This window comes from Sorghum bicolor, chromosome 1 (assembly GCF_000003195.3).
Source record: "Sorghum bicolor cultivar BTx623 chromosome 1, Sorghum_bicolor_NCBIv3, whole genome shotgun sequence".
Lineage (NCBI taxonomy): Eukaryota > Viridiplantae > Streptophyta > Magnoliopsida > Poales > Poaceae > Sorghum > Sorghum bicolor.
The window spans coordinates 13225664-13250430 of record NC_012870.2 but is presented as its reverse complement, the minus strand read 5'-3'; the positions used below and the strand labels follow the sequence as shown (position 1 = coordinate 13250430).

The 24767-nt window shown below is 43.3% G+C and overlaps 4 protein-coding genes and 1 long non-coding RNA gene across 8 annotated transcripts; 1 reads left to right on the top strand and 4 right to left on the bottom strand.

The window, feature by feature from the left end:
- On the top strand, window positions 1124-1571 carry LOC110436018. The gene is made up of 3 exons (XR_002453713.1): window positions 1124-1147; window positions 1246-1409; window positions 1520-1571. It is a non-coding gene; the product is annotated as an uncharacterized LOC110436018 (long non-coding RNA).
- Window positions 6034-7599, bottom strand: LOC8062242 (pentatricopeptide repeat-containing protein At2g42920, chloroplastic). Its single transcript, XM_002464160.1, has one exon. It carries the CDS (start codon window positions 7597-7599, stop codon window positions 6034-6036), a length of 1566 nt encoding a protein of 521 aa, XP_002464205.1.
- Window positions 8273-12056, bottom strand: LOC8062241 (guanine nucleotide-binding protein subunit gamma 1). 2 transcript variants are annotated; one of them, XM_021455118.1, is made up of 4 exons: window positions 11743-12056; window positions 8985-9061; window positions 8844-8888; window positions 8273-8738 (listed from the first exon to the last, which is right to left on the bottom strand). In XM_021455118.1, exons 1-4 carry the CDS (start codon window positions 11854-11856, stop codon window positions 8654-8656), a joined length of 321 nt encoding a protein of 106 aa, XP_021310793.1. In that variant the 5' UTR covers window positions 11857-12056; the 3' UTR covers window positions 8273-8653. The 2 variants fall into 2 exon arrangements, with proteins under 2 accessions (XP_021310793.1, XP_002464204.1); XM_002464159.2 differs by having other exon boundaries at window positions 9009-9061; window positions 11743-12046.
- LOC8062240 (signal recognition particle 54 kDa protein 2) lies at window positions 14256-15976 on the bottom strand. Its single transcript, XM_002464158.2, has one exon. It carries the CDS (start codon window positions 15896-15898, stop codon window positions 14468-14470), a length of 1431 nt encoding a protein of 476 aa, XP_002464203.2. The 5' UTR covers window positions 15899-15976; the 3' UTR covers window positions 14256-14467.
- LOC8062471 (WAT1-related protein At5g64700) lies at window positions 18587-22838 on the bottom strand. 3 transcript variants are annotated; one of them, XM_002464157.2, is made up of 7 exons: window positions 22583-22838; window positions 22191-22256; window positions 21917-22033; window positions 19816-20068; window positions 19528-19686; window positions 19024-19175; window positions 18587-18944 (listed from the first exon to the last, which is right to left on the bottom strand). In XM_002464157.2, the coding sequence occupies exons 1-7, from the start codon at window positions 22753-22755 to the stop codon at window positions 18776-18778; spliced, it is 1089 nt and encodes a 362-aa protein (XP_002464202.1). In that variant the 5' UTR covers window positions 22756-22838; the 3' UTR covers window positions 18587-18775. The 3 variants fall into 3 exon arrangements, with proteins under 3 accessions (XP_002464202.1, XP_021312378.1, XP_021312382.1); XM_021456703.1 differs by lacking the exon at window positions 21917-22033; XM_021456707.1 differs by lacking the exons at window positions 21917-22033; window positions 22191-22256.

The window sequence follows — 24767 nt, the reverse complement described above, 5'->3', positions numbered from 1 at the left end:
AAAATAAAACACACGTTGAATGCAATCTTTGCCGTGTGCCAGAATGGGGCTCACGGTAAAATTCTGACGCCGTCGGCCACCGTTGGCTGCCGGCAACTCTTTGTCGTGTGCCAACTGGGGGCGCACGGCAACCCTTGGATCTTTGCCGTGTGCTAGTCTGGGGCGCACGGCAAAGACTGTCTTCGCCGTGTGCCCGATAAATAGCACACGGTAAACTATAAATTTTTTTTCTTATTTATTAGTTAATTAGTGTTCCTTTGACTTTAATTATTATTTCAACTTGTAATTCTGATCTAATCTTATGTTCTAGTCTTAAGTTAAGTTGTTTATAGCTCGCTCATGATGCTAATTTGGATGAGAAATAATATTTGATGGTTAGAACAGGGAGTTATGATGCTGACCAAGGAAGAATTCATGAAGGTACATATGCAACACTAATAATATTTTCTTTTGTAAGATTAAGTAACCTTAATATGATCTTATATGTCACATGCTTGATGTCGTGTAGGTTCCTCCGTGGTGGTGCAATGCGAACGTCCGTTGCTGGGAGGTAATTGTGGACAGGTGGTTCACTTCTGAGTGGACACAGTCGCACAGTGCTGGTAGGGAGCGGCGCGCCTTGATGCAAGGTCCAGCACACCATCAAGGCAGTCTTAGCCTTGATGGATACAGAGCTAGATGAGTAAGCTAAATCCACTTCTCTCGTATAATGCTTAATTTGGCATAATTTCTAATCATACTGTTGTTTCTTTTGCGGTCACAGGCACATGATGGTCAGGAAGTCTCCACCTTCCAGGCGTACGCGATGGGGCACCAGGACAAGTACAAGACGACCGTTCTCTACAACCCAGATGCTCCGGCCTCATCGTACAGCAACCCCTCCGTCCATACACGCCTCACTCAGTACATAGAGACGGCAAAGGAGGTATATGGGCCGGACTACGATCCCGCCGCCCATGACATTGATGGAGAAGTCGTCATGAGGGCGGGAGGAGGGAAGGTTCGTGGCCGGTACATGATTGGCGACGATAGCTTGGATTCCAGAACTGTTTCCAGCCTAGCCCAGATCCGAGCAACGAGCACAAGCTCGAGCGCGCCCATACGCCAACGGCCGAACAGTACGATGAGCATTGTGGCATCTCTCCAGGTAATTTCTGTTTTATTCTCCGTTCATTTATTTCGACATACGTTTGCTTTGCATTGTAACATTGCTGTCAATTTTATAGGAGCGGCTGGCCGAATCAGAGAGGCTAAGGGAGGAACAAAGACTTAGGCAGGAGGCAGAACAGGAGGCTGTTCAACAGAGGATGAGCGCGATGTTCCAGTACATGCAAAGTATTGGAGCAGCTGTAGGTCAACCTCCTCCACCTGAGTTATTCCAACCTATACAACCTGCTGTCAACACTCCTGTGAGTTGCCTTCAATTTATAATGTTTGTTAAGTCCATATATCCGTTGTTAGACAACACTTCTATTTATAACCTTTGTCTAACACATGCAACATATTTAACTTTGTGTAGAATCAATCGGCGGCGTCAAACGATCCACCTCCTAGGCTACAAGGAGGATCGGGGTGGGACGCATGGAGTGGGCCGAGGTAGGTGGAGTGTGATTCATGATGTGGGACGCATGGAGTGAGACTTGTAATGGTTATGGACATTATGTGATGCTTGTGGGTTTATATGTGTTGCTCATGGAGTTTATTTGTTGGTTGTGGCCTACATGAGATGGACATGGAGTTTATGTGATGGATTTGTCGTATTTATGATATATATGTGATCTGTGATGCTTATGAATGTATATGTGTGATCTGTGATATATATATCTTTTTGTTTTGATGGTAAAGCAAGTAAACAAGCAAAAAAAATTGACCATAGAGGCCGTGCGTTGCACACGGCAAAGAGCTTGTTTGCCGTGTGCTGTAGCCTAAGGCACACGGCAAAGACTGCTGGCCAGAGATACCTGGGAACTGCCTTTGCCGTGTGCCTGGTCAGAAAGCATACGGCAAAGCCTCAAATTTTGCCGTGAGCCTGGTCAGGAAGCACACGGCAAAGACTGCTGGGCAGAGCTACCTGGGAACTGCCTTTGCCGTGTGCCTTGTCAGGAAGCGCACGGCAAAGCCTCACATTTTGCCGTGAGCCTGGTTAGGAAGCACACGGCAAAAATAATTACTTTGCCGTGAGCCCTGTGACGTGGCGCACGGCAAAGCTGGCCGTTACTGCGTACGACCGTTACGTTGCTTTTGTGTGCCGAGAGCCAAAAAGACACGATATTACGTTTGCCGTGCGCCCTGAGGCTGGCACACGGCAAAGATGGTCTTCACCGTCAGCTACTGCGCCGTGCACTCTTTGCCGTGTGCAGCGCACGACAAATGCTTTGTCGTGTGCTTTAGGCATTTTGCCGTGTGCCTAAGACACACGGCAAAGCTCGTGAGTCCGGTAGTGTATGTATCTTCAGTCACTATTGATGTTATCTAACATTTTTCAGCATCCAGGGTCCGGTGGCTGCTGCCAATATTGCGTTGAACTGGAAGCTTACTGAGATACGTAAAATTAAGAACACTGAGCATCTTCTTATGAGTATTTTAGAGGCATGATTGCTCCTGCCTCTCCCACGATTCTTCCTCCTATTATATATGCCCCACATGTCAAGATGAGAATTGAAAGGAATATATGTGTATGGTGGAGAAGATGTCTACTCGAGTTCGTTTCTCTAACTCAACACATGTGTTTACTTAATGTCTAATTATCTGAGGCCACAAAGTATGCCATGGAAGAAACCGCCACTTCTTGATTAGATTCCCGAGGAGCCAGTAGCAAGAAAGGAACAGATCATCCCCAAATCACCATCACCTGTACTGTACACGCACAGGATTTGCAGCCTGCTGATGCAAAGCCAAGAGATGAGCTGTTGGCTTTCCTAGTTTAATGTGACTGCGGCTTCTTGGTTATTAATGTATTTAGGATTGCATTATTACGTGTTTTCTAGGTCAAGGGGAGCTGGGGAGGCACAGTGACAGCCACATATGTGTTTCTGTAGACTGAACGCAATGCTTCGTCTGTGATAAATAATCTTTGGAGAATATTTCGGGAGTGAGATCTTTTCAGTGTCAGGCGTGTATTCTTTTTTGAACTAACAGGCACAAGATGTATCCATTTCTAACCGTGTGTTTGGTTGGAGAGCGGGGCGAGCCGGGTCGGAGCGAACCCGTTCCCGTGGCTGTTTGGTTAGAGGATGAGAGGGTTGGGTTGGCTCCGGTGTGGAATATTCCTCTCACGGGTTGGACTCGTCCGTCAAAATCTGGCGGATGGAGCCGCTCCAGCCGGGTTGATGTTCACCAAACACTGAATTCCTTCAACCAAACACTGAACGGAGCCCCTCCATCCCCAATTCTTCAACCAAACACTGAAACGGGTTGAATCTATCCCCAAAATCGAAATGCAACCAAACACTCTTTTGGGTTGGCTCGGCCCCAAAAAACTGGGTTGGATCCAACCCAACTCACCCAACCCTCAACCAAAAACACAGTAATTTTCTCGTATGATCTGCTGCATGTGAGATCAACAAATGAATTGATAATTGAGGATTTATCATCAGTTCTGAAACCAGTGGAAGATTTTTTTAGATAAAGGAAACCAGTGGAAGATATGATGCCATGCTTAGCTTTGCAAAACAAAATGTTCAAATGACTGATGAAATTCGTAAGAGCTGTTTCTATGCAGTGCCGCAATTATTGTTAAGACCATGCTCTCCGCGCCCTTGCTGACACTGACTGTTGCCGGCCTATGCAAGCCTCATGTTTATTCCTGTCTAAACACTACTTCCAGAAACAAGGTAAAAATCTGAGTGCTTAAATTCAGGTTAGTAATCATCATAATCATATACCTAGGGGGTCCCAAGCCCCAACACAATCATCTATCATGTAGCTATCGACAACTAGAGCTAGCACAGCTAATATAAGTACCTGAATTATTCTATGACATATTCTTCCGGTATATACTCCTTTGCAAAACCAATGATCAAACCAACGGATGAGAATGGGGCATGGCCCAGGCTGGGTAGAGATAATAACAATAGTTTAGGACCCTGACGGTGACAATCCAGTATAAGAATTTCCAGATTCAGCATAAACTACGTACTCTCCGTAGGCCATCCGTCTCACCAGATAGTGATCACCAATGAAGGGAAAATCGAGCTTTAGATTCGCCGATCGCTGTCATGATGTTTGTTTAACAGTGATGCCGACGGGCGATGGTGGTGTTACCTGATGTCATTTTGGTATTGTATAATTGAACCGAATTGACCTGGGGCAGTTATTTAAGGATTAACTAGTTCATGGTTGTGGAAGCCTTGCTTGAAGGGTGGTGCGTTCCAGTAGAATTGGTGTTATGTTTAGGTAGGTTTGCAAATGGACAAGCTAGAGACTTTGTCCCTTTTGACGAGCTGCTTTTGTTTGTTCCTGATATATACAATCTATCGGTTCATCAGGGTGGCTAACCTGTCAGCTTGCTTAGGCCCTGTTTAGTTCCCCATCCAAAATTTTTTCATCCATCCCATCGAATCTTTGGACACATGCATGGAACATTAAATGTAGATAAAAAAATAAACTAATTACACAGTTTAGTTAAGAATCGCGAGACGAATCTTTTAAGCATAGTTACTCCATGATTAGCCTTAAGTGCTACAGTAACCCATATATGCTAATGACAGATTAATTATGCTTAATAAATTTGTCTTGCAGTTTCCTGACGAGCTATGTAATTTATTTTTTTATTAGTTTCTAAAAACTCCTCCCGACATCCTTCCGACACCTCTGATGTGACACCCAAAAAATTTTCGTTTCCAATCTAAACAGGCCCTTACCTTATTTTTCAGTACAGACGGCGGTTGAGGTGATGCATTTGCAGCTAAATATCTGACGGTACGAAAGAGCAGACTTTGTTTGGCGTCAAATTTTGTTGGACACGGGAAACAGACAATGGTGTACAGTACACTATACTGCTTTCAGAAAAGATGTGTATACCTGTAGGTTGGTCAATACTTGACTGAAACATTGGGAATGCCTAGCTGCGTACTCGTCCTTAAGATGTCTACTGTATGTATGTATATACTGAAATCAATCAAGGTAGTATAATACAGCAGCAACACAGACATCTGCTTAGATTCTTTGACGCAGGACATGAGAACTGTAACACTTTCCTGAAGAAGACGTTGCACCAATCTGGTCCGGACTGTCCTACCCATGCCTGTAGCACCAAGCAAATGGACAGCCACTTCCACTGCAACTCTGCAGCTCCCTCACCTTGGAGAAGAACATGGGCCAGCTAAAGATCTAGTATCTTCGAAAACATATCTCGGCAGCAGTATGTACGCTGTCACTGTCTGGTCCCCTGCGCAGCAAGAATCATGCCGTTTCTATGGTGCACATCGTCTCAGCAACTGTGCCAATATCTGAGTGTGTAGTGTATCTCCGGATTCTAGCCAGCACGATCTAACCAATGGAGCCCATCGCCATTTGTTTGCTAATGGATGGAGGATTTGATCAAGCTTCTGCTGCCTTTAAGGACAATGACCTTCTGCTCTAGGAAGGAAAGGTCAGCCCGGCCTCTAGGGCGAATGTGGCTCGATCCACTTCTTTGTTTGTTGCAAAATCCAATCCTACGTTGTTTTGTTTGCAGTTAGGACTTGAATCCTTGGCCTACATCTGCATGAGCGGGCCTTGAATTTCAGTTAAACGAAGACAAAGATCAAGTGGAGACAGCACCTCATCACCTAATGATGTCCTAATGACACACATTTCATACAACTACTCTTTATTCAGAAACTTGGTTCTACAAGGTGATCAAGTTCAGACCTTATTAACAGTTCAGTTACGTGTCTTATGATGAGTTATACTCTGTACAAATACGCTTGTATTTGGCGCTTGGTTCTGTACAGGTACAAATGTAGCTTGTCAATTTTCCAATGCTTACTAACGATGTAGTACTCCGTATGATGTACCATCGTGGATTACTACACTACACTGCTGCCTACGCTAGCTCACAAACTCGTGCACGACGCCGTTCACCTCGATCATGCTACACCCGGGGACCTTGCCGACGCCGGCCTCCCTCATCCGGCCCCTCACGCCGGCGCCGCGGCCGGGGTTCCCGCCACGCGCCAGCACGCTGGCCGCCAGCACGTACGCGCCGCTGTCGCGCGGGTCGCACCGCACGGCCTCGCGCGCCGCGCGCGCACCCAGCTCGGCGTCGCCGTGCAACCGGCACCCGGAGAGCAGTGCGCCCCAGACGGCCGCGTCCGGCGCCATCGGCATCGACCGGATCGCGTCCTCGGCCTCCCGGAGCCGCCCGGCGCGGGCGAGCGCGTCCACGAGGCAGCCGTAGTGCTCGATCCCGGGCTCCACGCTGTGTTCGGTGGCCATGGACGCGAACGCGGCCTGAGCCTCGTCGGGCATGCCGGCGTGGCCGTAGGCCGTCAGGACGGCGATGAAAGTGACGTTGTCGGGGCTCAGCCCGTAGGATCTCAGCTCGGAGAACAAGGCGACCGCTTCTCGCCACTGCCCGTGCACCGCTAGCCCCTGCATCATGGAGTTCCAAGACGATAGCTTGGCCGAGCCTTGCGACCTTGCGGCGTCGAACACCTGGCGGGCATCGTCTACTGAGCCGCACTTGCAGTACATGTCCACCAACGCGGTGACGACGAGCGCGTTCATGGCCACGCCATGGCGGTCTATGTACGCGTGCACCCACGCGCCCTGGTCCAGCGCGCCGAGGCTGGCGCAGCAGCCCAGCACGCTGACGAGCACGTTGGCGTTCGGCTCCACGCCGTCCGCCTGCATCGCCGAGAACAGCGCCAGGGCCTCGCCGCACCTCGCGGCGCGCGCGTACGCGCTCACCATGGCGCTCCACGTGGCGACGGTCCGCTCCGGCATGCCGTCGAACACGGCGCGCGCCTCGTCGACGCGCCCGGCCCTCGCGAGCGCCACGATCGCGCTGTTGCACGCCACCGCGTCGAACTCCGGGCACTGCCCGAACAGCGCCAGCGCCTCGTCCGCGCGCGCGCACGACGCGTACATGGCGATCGTGGCGTTGCGCACGTACGCGTCTCCGGCGAGCCCGAGCTTGAGCGCCATCCCGTGGAGCGCCGCGCCGTCGCCGGCGCGACCCAGGCGCGCGTACGCCGCGAGGAGAGACGGGAGTGTGCGACGCTCGGGCGGCGTGGGCGAGCCGAGCATGTCGACGAACAGCGCCACGGCGGCCTCCGGCCGGGCCCCGTCGGACAGCGCCCGGATCACGGTGTTCCACATGAAGGAGTTGGGCCTCGGGTGGTGCCTCACGAGGCGCTCCGCGTAGGAGACGTCGCGACCGGGCCCCGCGCAGAATGCGACGGCGCGGCTGGCGGCGATGGGGTCCTTGGCGAGGCCGGACTTGACGAGCGCCGCGTGGAGCTGGCGCAGGTGCGCCATGGAGGCGCATCGCGTGTGGAGGAGCGTGAGGGCAGGGTCGGAGGCGATGAAGGCGGATATGGAGGCGGAGGAGGGGAGGAGAGGAGGCGAACCGGCGGTCGAGGTGGGCGGGGGGCAACCGTTCAGTGGCGCCATTGCCATCCCTCTTCTCCACCTCGCTCTCGCTCTCGCTTCGCTCGTGTGGTTTTGGTGTTTCTGCGCTAAGTGTTTTAGGATAAGGTGCCTTTACAGTTTAATTGGGCTGTCCTTATTTGGGCTATTCTTTTAGGCCTAGCCAATCAAGCCCAATGGTTCCAATTACTTGGGCTGTGCTTATTTGGTCTATTGTTCATTGGAATGGAATTTACTCCCTCTGTTCAGATTTGTGTAAGTCAACTAGCTTAAGTCTAGTTAACTTTATTGCGAATAGAATTAATTATAGTTTACTATGAAAATATATTTTATAATCAATTTAATGGTACTTATATTGTATCATAAACGTCAGTACATATAACTTCAGTTAAACTTTAAATTGTTAAACTCTTTGAAAAGTGAGAATCACGTTCTTTTTAGGACGCATTCCGTCCCAACTAAGGGCAAACATAATTTGCTGGCAGGCCGTCTTGGCGTCTTGGGTAAGTACGATATGGCCCTTATGCTTATACCTTATAGGAAACCGTGTGAACATCACATGTCTGTCTACATCAAGCCATCGTAATTCAGAAAATACATTACCTTCTTTGTCACAACAAAGAGTCAGCTGACATTGTACTGATTATGTAAGTTCACACGGCATGGATTATCAAAAAAAAAAAGTTCACACGGCATGGTAGAATAATTTGAAAAGTTAATACTAGTAAGTAGTACACGGATCACAGAAAAGTTAGGCATTTCGGTTCCATTTCGGTTGGGTAAAGACCAAACAAAGTAACAAACTGATTGCCAAACAACAGAGTTCAGTTCAGTCTACAGAGAACATGTTAGGACAAAGCTTGTCACTTTCGAATTCCAAAGCTCTGTTCTCATTTCTCAGGTCATTCCTTGAGTCCTTCACACAATCACATCTTACACGGAGCTTTGAATGTCATTCATAATCGATAATCCTCGGCTCAAATGGATACTGGTTATGCTGCGGGGGACAAAAACGATATACACTTGAATCGTAGCAACAATTGCCTTGTGTTGTTTCTCTTAATATTATTGCCCAGGATCACAAAAACCAGCATTTGCATCTGCGCAGATCTTGTGGACCTTCAAACCACCTATCCCAGGACTGATTCACAGGTCCAGTAGATCTGCAACAACAGGGGGAACCAAAAAAACAAAGAAGGCAATATTGTGAATATATCAGTTAGATGTGTGGATAAAAGCCAACATAATAACTTGTTCGCTTCTCTTACACAGGAAGTAGAGGGTCAGCTTTCCTTTCCATTGCCGTTAGAAGCCTGGCCACATAAACAACATAGTCAATCTCCAACAACAAGCACATAAAAATTGCCTTCAGTTCATAAGCACCATAGTAAAATACTCGACTTAATCACATTTCTTCTGCAGGTGACACGTACTCTTGCAGTGCAGATGATACCTTATCTGCTTTCTCAAGCTCTTCAAGTTCTTCCTGCATTCAATCACAGTGGCCATATCGGTGTTTAAAAACTGAGAACGCCACTACTTTGGTAAGGATGGAAGACTACAATAGCTTAAATAGTAATTACATCTTTGCTGTTTGTGCATAGTTATATATTAAGAAAAGAAAAGAAACTTTGACAGATTTGATGATAATAATGTCTAGAACGCAGAGGAAATGTAGTCTATAGCACTGATATCGAGAAATTCATTATGTGGTGAATTGGTAATGTGCAGCTTTGCCTATTTGCATATATGTTGTGAGGCCAGGACACAAGCTGAACATTCAGAAACAAAAATGGCAATTGAAGATGCTCTTTATATGTACACAAAGATGCAACAAGATGGGCCATGCGGACAGTAAATCAGTAGTCCAATCTCTACCTGAATGGAAATGATAACAGCTGAAAACAATGCAGACAAATCATCGCAATTTGTCAAAAAAAAAAAAAAGCTTATGGTAAGTTGTATATATCACAATTTAAACTAACAAGGAATCCAGAAATAGTCGTATTATATGTATATTGTAGCTTAGTTTTAAAGACTAAACTTTGATATCTCACCAGTCTTTTTAGATTTCTGTTCAGTAGAGTGAGATTCAAGAACAATTATCATCAATAATCCACGTTGTTAACAGTTCACATTATATCTCAGTGCCATGTAGATGGTATAGAAGAACAAAAATGTTTGATGGAAAAAGTCATGTATGCCTAGTCATGAAAAATATATTTCTACTAAAAAGGAAAATATTAGAAGACATAAAGAGAACAACATCCTGAATGAAAGTGTAGTATATCACACAAAATTGAAAAAATATAATATTATTTCATTTGGTAACTTCCAGTTTCTTCTGCTGGGAAAATAACTGCCTCGCATATTTGACATTTGGAAAATGGAGGTGGACAGTTAGAAACAAGGCTGTGGACTACTGGACTATTAACAGGATGACCCCTATTTATATACAAAACAACATGTATTCAAAGAAAAGTGATAAACAGATTAACAGCATAGAAAACAAGTTGCATATTGCTACTAATAGAATTGACCAATTTTCAAAAAAGGTTGAACTACCATCCATATTGCCATTCAGAGAACTGTCATAGATGAAACTAAAATAATAGTAGTACTAATCATAGTAACTAGGTATTAAACTCCATTAGACGTTAGTAGTATTTATAGCAAGGTACACAACTAACTCAAACTTAGGTCAATACTATATACTAGTAACATTTATTTTCTGAAAGGTCTGATGATCTATCTGTCGGAGACAGGCTGATTAGTTAAAAAAACGGAGGGAGCAGGAATGACCATGCTGCAGTACTACATGCTTGAAAGGTGCAGTACAGTACGTCCATCACTTTGATGGTACCTGCTGGTATTTCTGCTTCCTAGAAAAACTGCAGCTGTAGATGTCAAGAGAAGTATTTCACCAAATAAGAACTAGGATGCTATTAAAAGTTATCAAGACTCAAGAGTTTTACATGCTTTTCAACTTGCATGAATCCTTCGGCACCTTGAAAAAAATATTACAGAAAAAAGAATAGCAATGCAAAACAAGCAAACACTCATGTGCAAGATATGCTCCTTGCCCAACATACCAGTTTAGGATAGGACATTGCTGAGCTAGCATACCAGATTTATGACAGCTCATTGCTGAGCCAACATACCAGCTTGTCAGTTGTTATTAGCTACTCCGTATTCAAGCTTCAGAATGCCAAAGATAAATACATAATGCATAAATGGCAGTACGCTCTATGCCTTCAATAAAATCAGTTTCGCTGATCTTGCTGCTCAAGTATACTTATTAGAAAAGAAATCTTTGCTGTTCTGTTAATGGTTTTTAACAACACTGCTATGTGCTATCCCATAAATCAGTAGTACTATATTAAAGTACAGTTACAGAGACTGCATCTCAGAAACTAGAAAACACGTTCCCATGCCCACAGGTCCCCCCAGAAAGGGGCATCACCACGCTTCATCAGAGGTTTCAGTCTTCAGTACACTGTCCCCAATCATTTGATGCAGAAGAATCAGTTTCGGGTTACCACAATATATCCATAAAACATACATATAGTCGGACAGAAAAAAGAGCTACGTGCTTTGTCCCCATCAGAAAAAGGCCCACACAATGGTACGGAAAATGAATCTTCGCAACAAGCAAATTGTTGCAGCAGGAGAATGCAGCAAACAAAGAGCACATGGAGCATGCACATGCACATGGCTGCTTCTCCCTGCACCTCCATGAGGAAGAAAAACAACACGGGTCTTGGGAAACCATGGCAAGAGAGGTTGTCCCTAACCTCCTATGGCAATTCTTTCCTCATGGATCATAAGAGGGAGAATAGGAATCTTGGAAATTATGCCACGGATTGTTCTAGACTGGTCTGTATACTTTGACCATCGGGCTAAAAAGCAGCATGCTTCGCCGAATTCGGTGGGATGAATACTGCCTACCGCTGCATTTCGGTAGATCGCAAACATTTTCAGATTTTCTCTCTGGTAGTGCCGTGGTGGTAAGCACACCAAGAAGTCCTTTGAAAAGGAGTTCTCCTTTTTGCGACGATTAAAAGGACTTCCTTTTTGGAACACAGCAAGGCCAGCATAGTACGCACGCTATGGAATCGACGAGACAGGAAGCGAGTTTACGAAGAAGTGGAGGCAGGGGGCACACACCTCGAGGAAGCGCGCCTCCTGCTCGAGCTTCTTGAGCTCGGCCTGGATCCGGTGGCGACCCCGCAAGTCCGCCGAGTCCCCTCCGCCGCCACCGCCGCCGCCGCCGACCTGCATCGCCGTCCGACGAGCGGGAGAGGGTTGGTGCGATCCGGTGAGGCGCAAGCTAACTGGCACAGCGGAAGCGTTAGTGGGTTGGGGAAGCGAGCAGGCGGAGAGGAAGACGACGAGGAACTGTCACGGAATGCGGGTGGCCAAACCAGAAAGGTTCTGCCTTTTTTGGTTAACGAGAGAGGTTTGGGCTCTGACAGTGGAGGTTTATTCTAACAACTGTACTAGACCAAGTGACCAACTCCCACTCTCCCACTCTGTTATCCTGTCCGTTTCTTCCTCCAATTTTCTTTTCAAGTTTTCTCTTTTTTCAACACAGTATAGTAATTAAAACGTTCTTTCTCTATAAACTCAGAAATTGCAAGGTACAACAATCCAAAATACTCCCCTCCCTTTGGGGTTAGATATCACCACATTTTAATTTTGACCATACAATTTTTTCTACATGTAAAATTGGTAGCACTTTAAAATTTCACACTTTATGATCGATCATGACATCTTTGCTAGTAGTTCCTCCGTATCAAATTAACATTTGACTTTTATGACACCAAATTTGACTATTTATTTTATTAAAAAAAAATTGTGCAATATAGTCAAATTTAAGTCATTCTTGAAGAACTTTTATTAATAAACCAAGCCACTACAAAAGAAGTGATGTTTTGCATAATTTTTTGAATAAGACGAGTGATCAAATTTGATGTCGAAAAAATCATACTTCTTATAATTTGAGATGAATTGAGTATAATATATTTTGAAACATGTGAAATTCTTTCCTAGGGACAAACATATGGTCAAACTCGGTACAGTAAAATTGTTGGCGATAGGTAAACTCAAACAAAGGCAAGTACAATAGTTCGCAGTTCCCCGTCATGAGAAATTGGTTATCTCAATTTTCATTCATAAAACATTTGAACAAAACATTTTGCAAAAAAGAAGTATTCCTTTGTCCTTGAATAAATAGATTTTCTAGAGTTGTCTTAATTCAAACTTTTTAAACTTTGAGCGAATTTCTAGAATAAAACTTTAAAATTTATGGTACCAAAATAGTATCATTAGATTTATCAAAAAATATATTTTTACAAGGTGCTCATTTTATGGTATATATGTTAAAGTTAGTTAAACTTAAAAAATGAATGATGCGGATTCAAAAGTTATGCAGCTTTGTATTTCACAAATTTTTTTATTTAAAGTCATTATGACGTCTCTCTATTTGATTCACAAGATTTCATAGAAGTTAATACCAAAGCAATACATATGTTCTATAATCACAAGTGAGTGTGTAGCAGTAGTTAAGGCTCTCGGATGGAGAAGCGACTAAAAACAAAAGCTATATATGTCGAAGAGTTATGCAACTTAAAAGATGACAACCAATAAAAATTATATTTAATTTCTCAAATTTAAGATTCATTTTTAAATGACCTTGGATGGAGAAATACTCTAAACAAAAGTTATAGATCTCGAAAAATTATGCAGTTTTGTAATTGGTAACATTCTCATTTGAAATCATCCATCCAAGAAAAACTACATGTTAATTTTGACATAGTTGAAATTTAAAAATTTCCAATGACTTTGGACACCAAAATCAAAGTGGTAGATCTCGAAATTTATAAAACTTTTTTGTTGACAAATTTTTTTATTTAAATTTATTTAGGGTCCCGAATACCCATTTTAAAACTAGATGATCATAAAATAGGGAGAATAAATATCCCAAATGTGCACATGTGTCTTACAGATGGAGTGCTTAGGGGACAAACGTGCAAAGCATGAGGTTGTGTGTTTGAGCTCAGCCGGTTGGTTGTATTAAAAATTATAAAAATATCAAGTCATTGTGTGGATAGCTGGTGGGGTCTTTTTTCATCTTATTTCTGGGTTTTCTAAAAACCTTGTCACTGTAGGTTTTAAAACTAGCAGTGATGAGCACATCATTGTCGCATTGTTATGCCAGATCAAAAACCAGCAGTGATGAGGTTTTTTAACCGGCAGTGATACGTTCTTGATAGTGATCTAACCTAAACCTGACCACATACTCCATTTTCTTGGCCAGTAAAAAACAAAGCCCTATCATACATACCTTCGTCTTGAGCTTGCTCCTCACTTCTTCTCTTCAATCACTTGATCAACTTGTGGTCGTCACCATCTCCCTCCTCCATACATATCATGCATCTAGCTCAAGATACCTTTAAAAAGTTGATAAAAAAGCTTCATATATTTTTTATCATATATCTTCAATATACCTTTATTCACTCAAGATTTTTATCGTATATACATATACCTTTATATACTTTATTTAAAAATCTTTGTCAGACTTCAACTTTTTAATAAAAATTTTGTATATACAGTGCAAGCAATGCCTGACAAAGCTTTTTTTTAAAAAAAGTATATAAAGGTGGAAGGAGTTGCCAAGATTATACTAATAAATGAGGCGACTTCAGCCCATAAGCCCAAAAAATAGACAAACAAGAACAAAAAGAAACTACGCCTAGCAAAACTTGAGTGGAGCTGTACTCCCACGACAGTCTGTCTATCTTCTTCTTCTTCTTCTTCTTTGCGAGTAGCTACATAAATTTTGTAAGACTAACACATCGGCTGGTGCCCACGACTTTAAAAAGGGTTTACATCAATTTTGGGCGCCCATTTGTCTGATGAGACTCTGCAGCCCAAAGTTGCCACCAAACTGATTCAACAGAGGCTGAGGGATGGCATTGACCAAGTGGTTTATGTCGTTGGGTCTCTTGACATTTGGCAACTTGCTCATCATTTTGGCCATTCGCTTGTGCTCCTCCAGCATGTCCACCACTTCCCTGACGGGCCTGCCGGACCCCCGAGCCACCCGGTTGATCCGTGACTTGTTCATCAGCTTCGTGCTGGTCCCGTCGAGCTCCGCATCCGTCATGGAGTCCATCATGGTCATGTACCTCTTCATCTTCGCCTGCCCTTCCTTCTCACTAAACCTGTCGCTAATCAGTCCAGGTATCATAGAGACGAGCTGCCCAAGAGGGCCCATACTGAGCATTGCCCGGAACAGCTTGCGTAGAGCTCTGAGCGTGAAGTTTTCCTTGGTCAGCTCCTCCAGAATCTGATACGGTGATCTGTTGTCATCAGCAGGAACTCCATGGATCTTTTCCATGAGGCCAGACAGGTCTCCCAAGCCTAGCAGACGACTCACAAACGACTTGGCGTCGAAGGCCTCGAGGTCTGGGATATGCTCCCCGGTTCCGATGAAGATCACAGGGCTTTTCGTGGCCGCGACGGCGCTGAGCGCGCCGCCTCCCTTGGCGTGGCCGTCCATCTTGGTGACGATCACGGCGCCCACCGGGGCGCTCTGCCTGAACGCCTGCGCCTGCTGGAAGGCGGCCTGGCCGATGCTGGCGTCCATGACGAAGACGACCAGGTCGGGCCTCGTGGCGTCCGCGACCTGCCGCATCTCCTCCAGGAGCGCGGCCTCCTGCCTGTGGCGGCCGCTCGTGTCGACGACGATGAGGTCGCAGGCGTCCTCGTTCCTGAACCTGTCCACGCCCTCGACGGCGACCTTGACGGGGTCGGACTCGGTGTGGCTGCCGTAGAACGGGATGCCAGCTTTGGTCGCGTTCTGCTTCAGCTGGTCGAAGGCGCCGGCGCGGAACGTGTCTGCGCAGACCAGCGCCGGGCTGAGCCCCTTGTGGCGGCGGTGGTAGTCGGCGTACTTGACGCAGGTGGTGGTCTTGCCGGAGCCCTGCAGGCCGACGAACATGACGACGCTGGCGGGCTTCCTCCCTTTGGTCGGGGCGAAGGACGGCTTGCCGGGGTCCAGCGTGCGGCGCAGCTCGGCCACGACGGCGCGATGGATGACGCGGCGCTTGTTGGTGCCGTCGGCGAGCGCCTGCAGGTTGACGGTGCTCTTGATGCTGGCCTGCACGCGGCGGACCGTCTCGAAGCGGACGTCGGCCTGCAGGAGCGCGCGGGAGATCTCGTTCAGGCAGTCGTCGAGCACCTTCTGATCCACCAACGTCGCGTTGCACATCCGCGACAGCGCGCCTTTCAGGCTCCCGCTTAGCTGGGACAACACCATCTTAGATCTTGATCTTGATCCCGTCCACGTCGATTCACCAAGGCGTTTTTTTTTATTTTTGTTTATTTATTAATCAATCACAGGTGGGAAGTATGGAACGCCTTCGGTTTATATGGATTCATCAGGCGGTTTGTATACGAATCGGTTTATATACGTGGGGCGTGCTCCTGCCGCACCTAATGAATCCGAACCCGGTTTTGTATTAACCGCAATACCCTTCAACTTCATCCGTTTATTTTTTTTTTTCAGCGTTTCCTGCGGACGTCTGTTACATTTTTTTTCTTCGTTTCTTTTTTCTTATCGTATAGTATGCAGGGATTTTTTTTGTTTGTTTCATCATGCGCGATGAACGTTGATTTACTGTTTGGTGCCTTTTTCGTTTATGGGGTTTTTCACATTTTATTTTTTCTACTAGCAAAAGTGTCTATGTTTTGCTCTTTCTATACTCCCTCCATATTAAAAAACTGGACGTTCTGGACTCCCCAATCGTGAAATCAGAAAACCTGACGTTCCGTGCTGGCGTGACTCTGCTTGGACGGGTTTACCCCTCGCTCTGCGTCTGTTCGGCAAGGAATCAAACCCACCACCTCACGGCCCACAACTCGGCCCTCAACGCACTAGCCATCTCAACAACAGAACTTTCTCGTGTATAGTGCACCAACAACCATATTTAATAGGGGTAGACAAGGAAAAATACCCCCTAATTAATCACTCCTTGGCTACCGTAATCATGTCTAAAACGTCAGGTTTTTTTTAGTATGGAGGGAGTATAATTTAATAAATTTGTCTCTGTATCTCTCTTTTTCTTTATGTTGTCGTGTCAATCAGAAATTAGACACCACATTTTTCTTATTTTTCTACTGACTTCTTCCATCGTATGCCATCTCCTTGACAATTCTTGCAGTTGCTACTACCCATCTTGCTCCAACCTAGTCTAGTTGCGCTCTGCCAAGACATTCGAAATCGCACAATATGGTTGGGGCTATGGCTGTGGGACATTCGGAGACTCAGGATTGGGTTGACGGTCCGTACCTCTAGCGCCAGTGGCAAAGACATGCACAACCCTAAGAGTTCAGCCATTCACGTCAAATAGCCCTAGCATCGCCAATTCCATGCCTGATGGCGTCTCAAATTCTTGCTACATGTGTCTGTCGTGTGGACCGTTCTGGCACCTTGGACAACAAGCAGTCCATATCAGACACTTCAATTGGGTTCTGGCTCTTAATCTCCAGCAACGACGATATGGTGGTGTGTAGAGATATCTAGGATTTCTCCAAGCTATATATACCCTATTTCAAACTATCCATAAATTTCTCCAATGCTTTAAAAGGTTTATTTAAAATAAAAATAAAACATCTTATATTTTAGAATAAAGGAAGCAGCCATTCTCCGACACAACAATGGAGCTAAGATAGCGCTACCACAAAAAAGATTTTATGCTGACTTCCTAATTGATAGAGACGAACATTTTTTAACCGCTTTGTAAATGGGCAATGGGCCCAAAATAAATACCCGCCTCTGCCAATCATTTACGGAGTTGAGCAACAACATCCTAAGAAGACCACGTCCGTAAAATGTGCATGTGCTATTTATAGAGATGGGTCCTAGGATGTTAGCCTTGGACCTACTGATAAACTGAACATGAAATGCCTAGGCCAGCCCGCCTCTGTAAATAAAAAAAACACGACAATTAATCATGTAGTGTGTTTAAGGAGGATTGCACTTACAATGTAAGATTACATGGACATTAAGGATTTAGTAAACTTGATGAATCAATCTTTTAGTAGTGTGTTTAAGGAGGATTGCGCTTACAATGTAAGATTACATGGACATTAAGGATTTAGTAAACTTGATGAACTAAGAAAAATGTTTACCTTGGATACATAATGGACTTAGAATACATTCATCGAATCCATAAATCTTAGATTCGTAGTTCTTGGGTGCATAAAGTAATGCGTCTAGGGCCTAAAACAGGTGTTTATAGACATCTAGATGGGCCAAATAAAACTGGCCGGTGCTACCAGAGATACTCCCTTCATCTACAAAAGAATTAATTCCTATAATCCGTGCTAGTCAAACTTTTTAAAGTTTGACTAACTTTATAGAAAAGAGTAACAACATCTATAATATAAAATGCACATCATATAAAAATATATTCTATGGTGAATCTAATGATACTTATTTGATACCATAAATCTTAGTATTTTTTTTCTAGAAATTTAGTCAAAGTTTAAAAAGTTTGACTTAAGACAACTCTAGAAATTGATTCTTTCGTGGACGGAGGGAGTAGCTTGGAGCATAAATCTCAAACACACGCTAAGTGAAACACACACTTGCACTAATCCACTTGCATTTATTGTCTTTGTTTTACGTAAAAAGGTAACCTGGTGATGGTGATATGGATTCTAATCCTTATAAATTAGTCTAACCCATCCTTGACAACTAAGGTAGAACTAAAACCACCATAGTCTCATGACAACAGACTTGGGCCGTGCCAAATGTCACCAGATGTGACCAAATGAAAGGGCTACAAAGCCAAAATTGGCACCAAACCAAATTAAGGGTAATTTTAGTCAAAAGTAGTCAAGTTTTGACCTTGCACTTTTAGCCACACTTAGGAGCAACCCCAAACGTGCCACTTTATGCGGTAGTAGCATTAGATATGCTGTTTTCATGGGACTATTACAGTTATCATAAAACCCTTCATGGAAATTATGGATTTAGAAAACTGCTTGATCTAGTATCTACTAAGAAATTATTATTATTATTTTAACTTATATACATAATGGAGTTAAGTACATTAGTTGAATCTATCGAACATTCATAGTTCTTGGACGTGCAAAGCTGACGAGCCAATCAATGTTGATTCTAGAACATTCATAGTTCTGGCGTAGTATGACGATGTTGCTCTTCTGGGTAACTCTCAGCAGAATTCTTATGCTCAGCTTTCTCAGTATCATGAGTGATATTGTCAGTCTTAACCTCTTTGCTTTTACCCCATAGCATGGTGTAAAGGCTTCCGACCAGCAAAATTCCACCCAAGATGCTGCCGGAAATAAAAGTTTATTACAATGCATATTTGAATATCATCACTATAGTTAGATGGCAGCGAGTATATGATTTACCTGCCGAGGTGAACAATCTCACCGAGAAAGAATGATGAGCAAAATATTGTGAACACAAAGCAGAGTGGAGTCCAGGCGGCGAAGAACATAGGGCCTCTCATCTCTATGCACCAAGTTTGCAAGTAGTAGGACACTCCCGTCACCATAAAACCCTTTATGCATGCAACCAATTAGAGCAATCAAACTCTAGAAGCTTTCGAGGCCGATCATATAATAAAAACTAATGTATCGACAGGTTGGACAAGAAAAATACCACCGAACTAATCTACTCTTTTTAAAAGAAACAGTCATAAATAAAGATAATAAAGAAATATCAGTCCTAAATAAAGATATAGTAAAGATAATGTATGCACTAGTGGAAGAGGATGAATGAAATTTAACCCTGTTCGTTTGAGCTTATCTGCCGAATTTAGCAGCCATAATAAATTAGTGAACAATACTTTCAGCTATGGTTTTTCACACAAACAAACAAGGCCTCGAGAGGAAAAAAAAGGCAGAACTTACTGAATATAAAATGGCGAGCAAGCTGATGTCAAAGCGGAGCTTCCATTTAGAGAAGTCCCGCTCCGCGACCACCGCGACAATGAACGATTGCACCGTGCTGAACAGGCACTGTGTGACGGTCACAACCATCTTATCTGGACAATCCTTTAGCAAAGCAGGCTGCACAGTCAACAGAACAGACACAGATTCAACAATTATAGCTATGGATGCAAGAACAGCAGCTCAGAATTTAGAGAAAGCACACCGTCCTTGGTTTCTGGTAAAGAAAAATACATAATACATGCGAACCTGAAAAACTATCCACAAAGACCAGCACATGTTGGCGACCACCATAAGGAATGTCCATTTGATCCATACCGCCTTCGGAACTACTTGTTTCGAGCCTGCTGGTGCTGGGTCAGAGGCAAAGGCATGGTGATGGTTCACAGGACTTATTGACGGCCCGGTGAAAAAGGCGATGGTGAAGACTCCAGCCAGGCAGAGCGCTATGCCGGTAACCTTGGCTATGCCTGAAGAACTCCTCGGCTTCACATCCTCCATCCTGGCAGGCAAACATTTCATTCCGTGTATTTATACGTAACAGCTGAATATATAGTCTGCATTCCTTATATTATATGCAGACATTGAAGTTTGGACTCTTGTCTATCAATCTTACTTTTAGTAATTATTAGAGGCTATACTGATGGAGTCTCTATGTTAGATGTATTAGAAAAAAGGTAATACATCCTATAGATTTCACAATAATCAGAAACTTCCTTTAATCTGGTAGACTCTAACAATCATCACAATAGTAGCCATTGCATCTATTCTATTTATAAAATTTACCAACCTCTATTATTATAAAATAATATAAAGTAACCCCTGATTTTATATCTAAATTATCCACATCTGTTATTATAAAAATAATTCAAAATAACCCCTTGATTTGTATATAAATTGCTAACCTTTGGCATTACAAAAGATAAATAAAAACAAATCTGCATCGAAATTAACCACAAATACCTTTATAATTTACAAAAGATATTTCAAAATAACATCCTGTTTTTTTATCTAAATTACTCACCTTATCTAAACTACTCATCAGTTCAGTATTGAATCTATTATATTCTTTAAACAATTACCCATCTGTGATTGTTTAAATCACTATGGCTATTATGACTATTATGTTGTTGATAATATTCGTGTCCAAAGTGGTGAGGATTTGCAGTATGGAATAACATGAAGCCTTGAAAAGAAACGTCTAATCAGAGACAGACTTTAGTGGAACTCACACCTCAAGCAGCACCTAAAAGTTTAGTAATATTTAGAAAAGTTTTTGTCTAAGGCCTTATTTAGTTCACCCAAAAACCAAAATTTTTTCAAGATTTCCCGTCACATCGAATCTTGCGGCACATGCATAGAGCATTAAATACAGATGAAAACAAAAACTAATTGCACAGTTTACCTGAAAATCATGAGACAAATCTTTTAAGCCTAGTTACTCCATGATTAGACAATGTTTGTCAAATAAAAATAAAAGTGCTATAATATCAAAATATAAAAACTTTTAGATCTAAACAAGGCCTAAAATGCATTCAACTTACTGTACTTTAGTTATTTTAGTAGATCTTGCATTTAGAGGGTGTTTAGAAGGGTTCTGTGAGGAGTCTTCTCAGTGGCAGACCCAGGGGCAGGGCTGCTCGTGCTGCAGCCCTTGTCTTAGCTAGAAAACTCCATATAAACTTAATTAATTAGCTATAAAAAGTAATGGGAAAAATAACTTAGTCCAAATATAACATGGTTTTGCCCGGGGCTTTGTAGATTTCTACTCTTCTGTTTTTAACTGAAAAACGACTCCTTCTACAAAACATTTGGTAACGTTTCTCTAGACGAGCCGGAGCTGAAAATGAGCGTTACAAAATAAGGCATTGTTCAGTTCGCAAAATTTTTTGGATTTCGACACTGTAACACTTCCGTTTTTATTTGACAAATATTGTCCAATTATAGAGTAAGTAGGCTTAAAAGATTCGCCTCGTGATTTACAGATGAACTCTGCAATTAGTTTTTTGTTTATATATATATATTGTACCATGCATGTGCTGCAAGATTCGATGTGACGAAGAATTTTAAAAATTTTTCTGAACTAAACAAGGCCTAAGTCCTTAGAAGTGGTACTGTGGTAGGCTAATGATTTTGATTGATGTTAAAGAATCGGTGGGGATTGTCCTCGTGGGACAGTCATGACCAACTGCCACGTATTGACGACATTCATTATAATTACTTCTAAATCAATTAATTGAAGCAGTCTCATGCGTTGGATGATTGTGCATGGACATATGTTATGAATATATAGTTGGTGACCATGGCTGTCCCTTATATATTGGATCATCCACTGGTTTTACCGTACAACCTTAGTAGCACCGCCATGAAGAAGATGATGGCGGGAATTGAGCTGTCTGCTGCAGATGCCACAGTTGCAGAGGTGAACTTGAGGCTCACATTATACAGATTTACGCCAAGCGTAATCCTGAAAAAGCAATTTCGATCCACATGTAGGATCGGAGTATATTATTAGGGCCTGCACTGAGCTCATGTTTTAGCTCGCAGATAAGTATAGCACTGATAGGTTCCTTCCTTTGTTTAATTTGCAGGAATTAATAAACACTGCAAAGATGCGCGCATACCCGATTAAGGTACAAAAGAAGATCTTGATGAGCCCCCGAGTTGATATGATGGGTTGTGCATTTATCCTACAAATATAATCGAAATATAATCGATTGAACAGACATGTACTTCTCAGCTAATAAAAAAACGCATGCAACTAATACAATTCGAAGTGGCATATATATATATATATATATATATATATATATATATATATATATATATATATATATATATATATATATATATATATAGAGAGAGAGAGAGAGAGAGGAGAGAGATTAGTGTCTTTTATTTCTACATAAGCTGTTTTTTGCAGCCAACAGTGTTTTTCTTTTATAATAAATTAGCGAATAGTACTTTCAGCCATGACTTTTCAGACCCTGCAGCGAACAGTGGTTCTTAGATTTACCTTTGTAGAAGTGCTATAGGCAGCAAGAGAACGGAGCCAAGAGCTTGACGATAGAAGAAGAAGATGTAGGTGTTGATCCCCTGGTTGAAGGCTGCCTTGGATATCACGAACAAGCCAGTGTAGATCAGTTGTACCATGATGGCGAGGCAATAAGGCTTCATACTTGCTTCCATAATCTTCAAGCGACGACCAAGTGCAGGACAAAAAAAGGGAGTGTGTGAGAGAGTCTGGGTGTGAGGAAGCTGCTAGCGAGAGAAAACAGGGGAGGAGTTAATGTTTTTTTATAGGAGTATATTGCTTAGGCCTTGTTTAGTTCACACCAAAAACCAAAAACTTTTTAAGATTTTCCGTTAAATCGAATCTTGTGGCACATATATGAAACATTAAATATACATGAAAACAAAAATTAATTGCACAATTTGCCTGTAAATCGTGAGACGAATCTTTTAAGCCTAGTTACTCTACGATTGGCCAATGTTTGTCAAATAAAAACGAAAGTGCTACAGTGTTAAAATCCAATAATTTTTTAATCTAAACAAGGCCTTAGCTTGGGCCGTGTTTAGTTCCTGAAAAAAAAATTCGCGACACTGTAGCACTTTCGTTTGTTTGTGATAATTATTGTCCAACTATAGACTAACTAGGCTCAAAAAAGATTCGTCTCGTAAATTCCAACCAAACTGTGCAATTAGTTTTTATTTTCGTCTATATTTAATACTCTATACATACGTCTAAAGATCGTCTAAAGATTAGATGTGACGGAGAATCTTAACAAACTAATTGCACAAAAGTGCTACAATAGCAAATCCTAAAAATTTTCGCGAATTAAACAAGACATTAATGTGCAGTAGTGGAATATGCGCTCATCTTTAATTTCTCTCCATCCCATGTGGGATCTGATTCAAGCCGACACAGTTTTGTCGTCCTCTGCGATCCATCACCTCGACCCACAGTGCAGTATCGTGTTCTCATCATCAGGAGTCACGACCCAGAGTGCAGTATCGTGTGCTCATCGTATCGCTAAGCGACGGCACGACGAAAGCAGTGTCACCGGGAATGTTGTACAGTGCCACGTTTCGATAACCTGCCTGCGTTCTTAGGGCTTGTTTAGGCCTCGTTTAGTTCCGAAAAGTGAAAAGTTTTCGGTACTGTAGTACTTTCGTTTGTTTGTGATAAATATTATCCAATCATAGACTAACTAGGATCAAAAGATTCGTCTCGTGATTTACAGCTAAACTGTGTAATTAGTTTTTATTTTTGTCTATATTTAATGTTTTATGCATGTGCCACAAGATTCGATGTGACGAGGAATCTTGAAAACTTTTTGGTTTACAGTGTGAACTAAACAAGGCCTTACTTTCAAAATTTTTTGCAAAATATAAATAGTAACACTTTCATTTGTATTTAACAAATATTATTCAATTATGGACTAACTAGACTCAAAAGAATCACCTCGTCAATTCTGACCAAACTGTGTAATTAGTTTTTATTTTCATCTATATTTAATACTCCATGCATACGTTTAAAGATTCGATGTGACGAGACTGAAAAATTTTGCAAAATTTTTAGGTAACTAAACAAGGCCTTATTAGGAAACGTGAAACAATCTCGTTATCATCACAGTATAGAAAATCCTTTCTTAAAGGACTTATCACGTTTTTTGATCCTTCGTTCCACGATAACCCAGTCCTCCCGGAAGGTAGCGGCTTGCATTCGAGTTGAATCGGTCAGCTATGGTGTGGATTTGGACCCAGCTGCAGTCGTGTGCTCAGGAGTACAATACCTGTAGCCTGTACGCGCGCGCACACCGTGGCACGAGCGTGCGGCTGTGTGCCTCGTCTTGCCTGCCTTATACGCAGCGGAGCAGCAGCAAGAGGAGAGCAGGGTTACGGCGGACATGTATATTTTTCCATATGGCCGGAGGCACGCCGACCCAGCCCAAGGCACAGTCTTTTGGCCCAGCACGAGCACGGCCTGGCCTATAGGTGACTGGGCTCAGGCTGGCCCAGCACGTTGCACCAAGCCGTGTCTGTGCCGTCAGGCGGGCCTGTAGACTGGCACTGGCATGGCGTCTAGGGGGTGGACTGGTGACGGCCCGATAGCCCTCCCCCTCCTCATCCCTACCCCCACCTCACAGCCCAGCTACGTGATCTGGCCTAGACCCCAGACCACACGGCACCCCAGACCG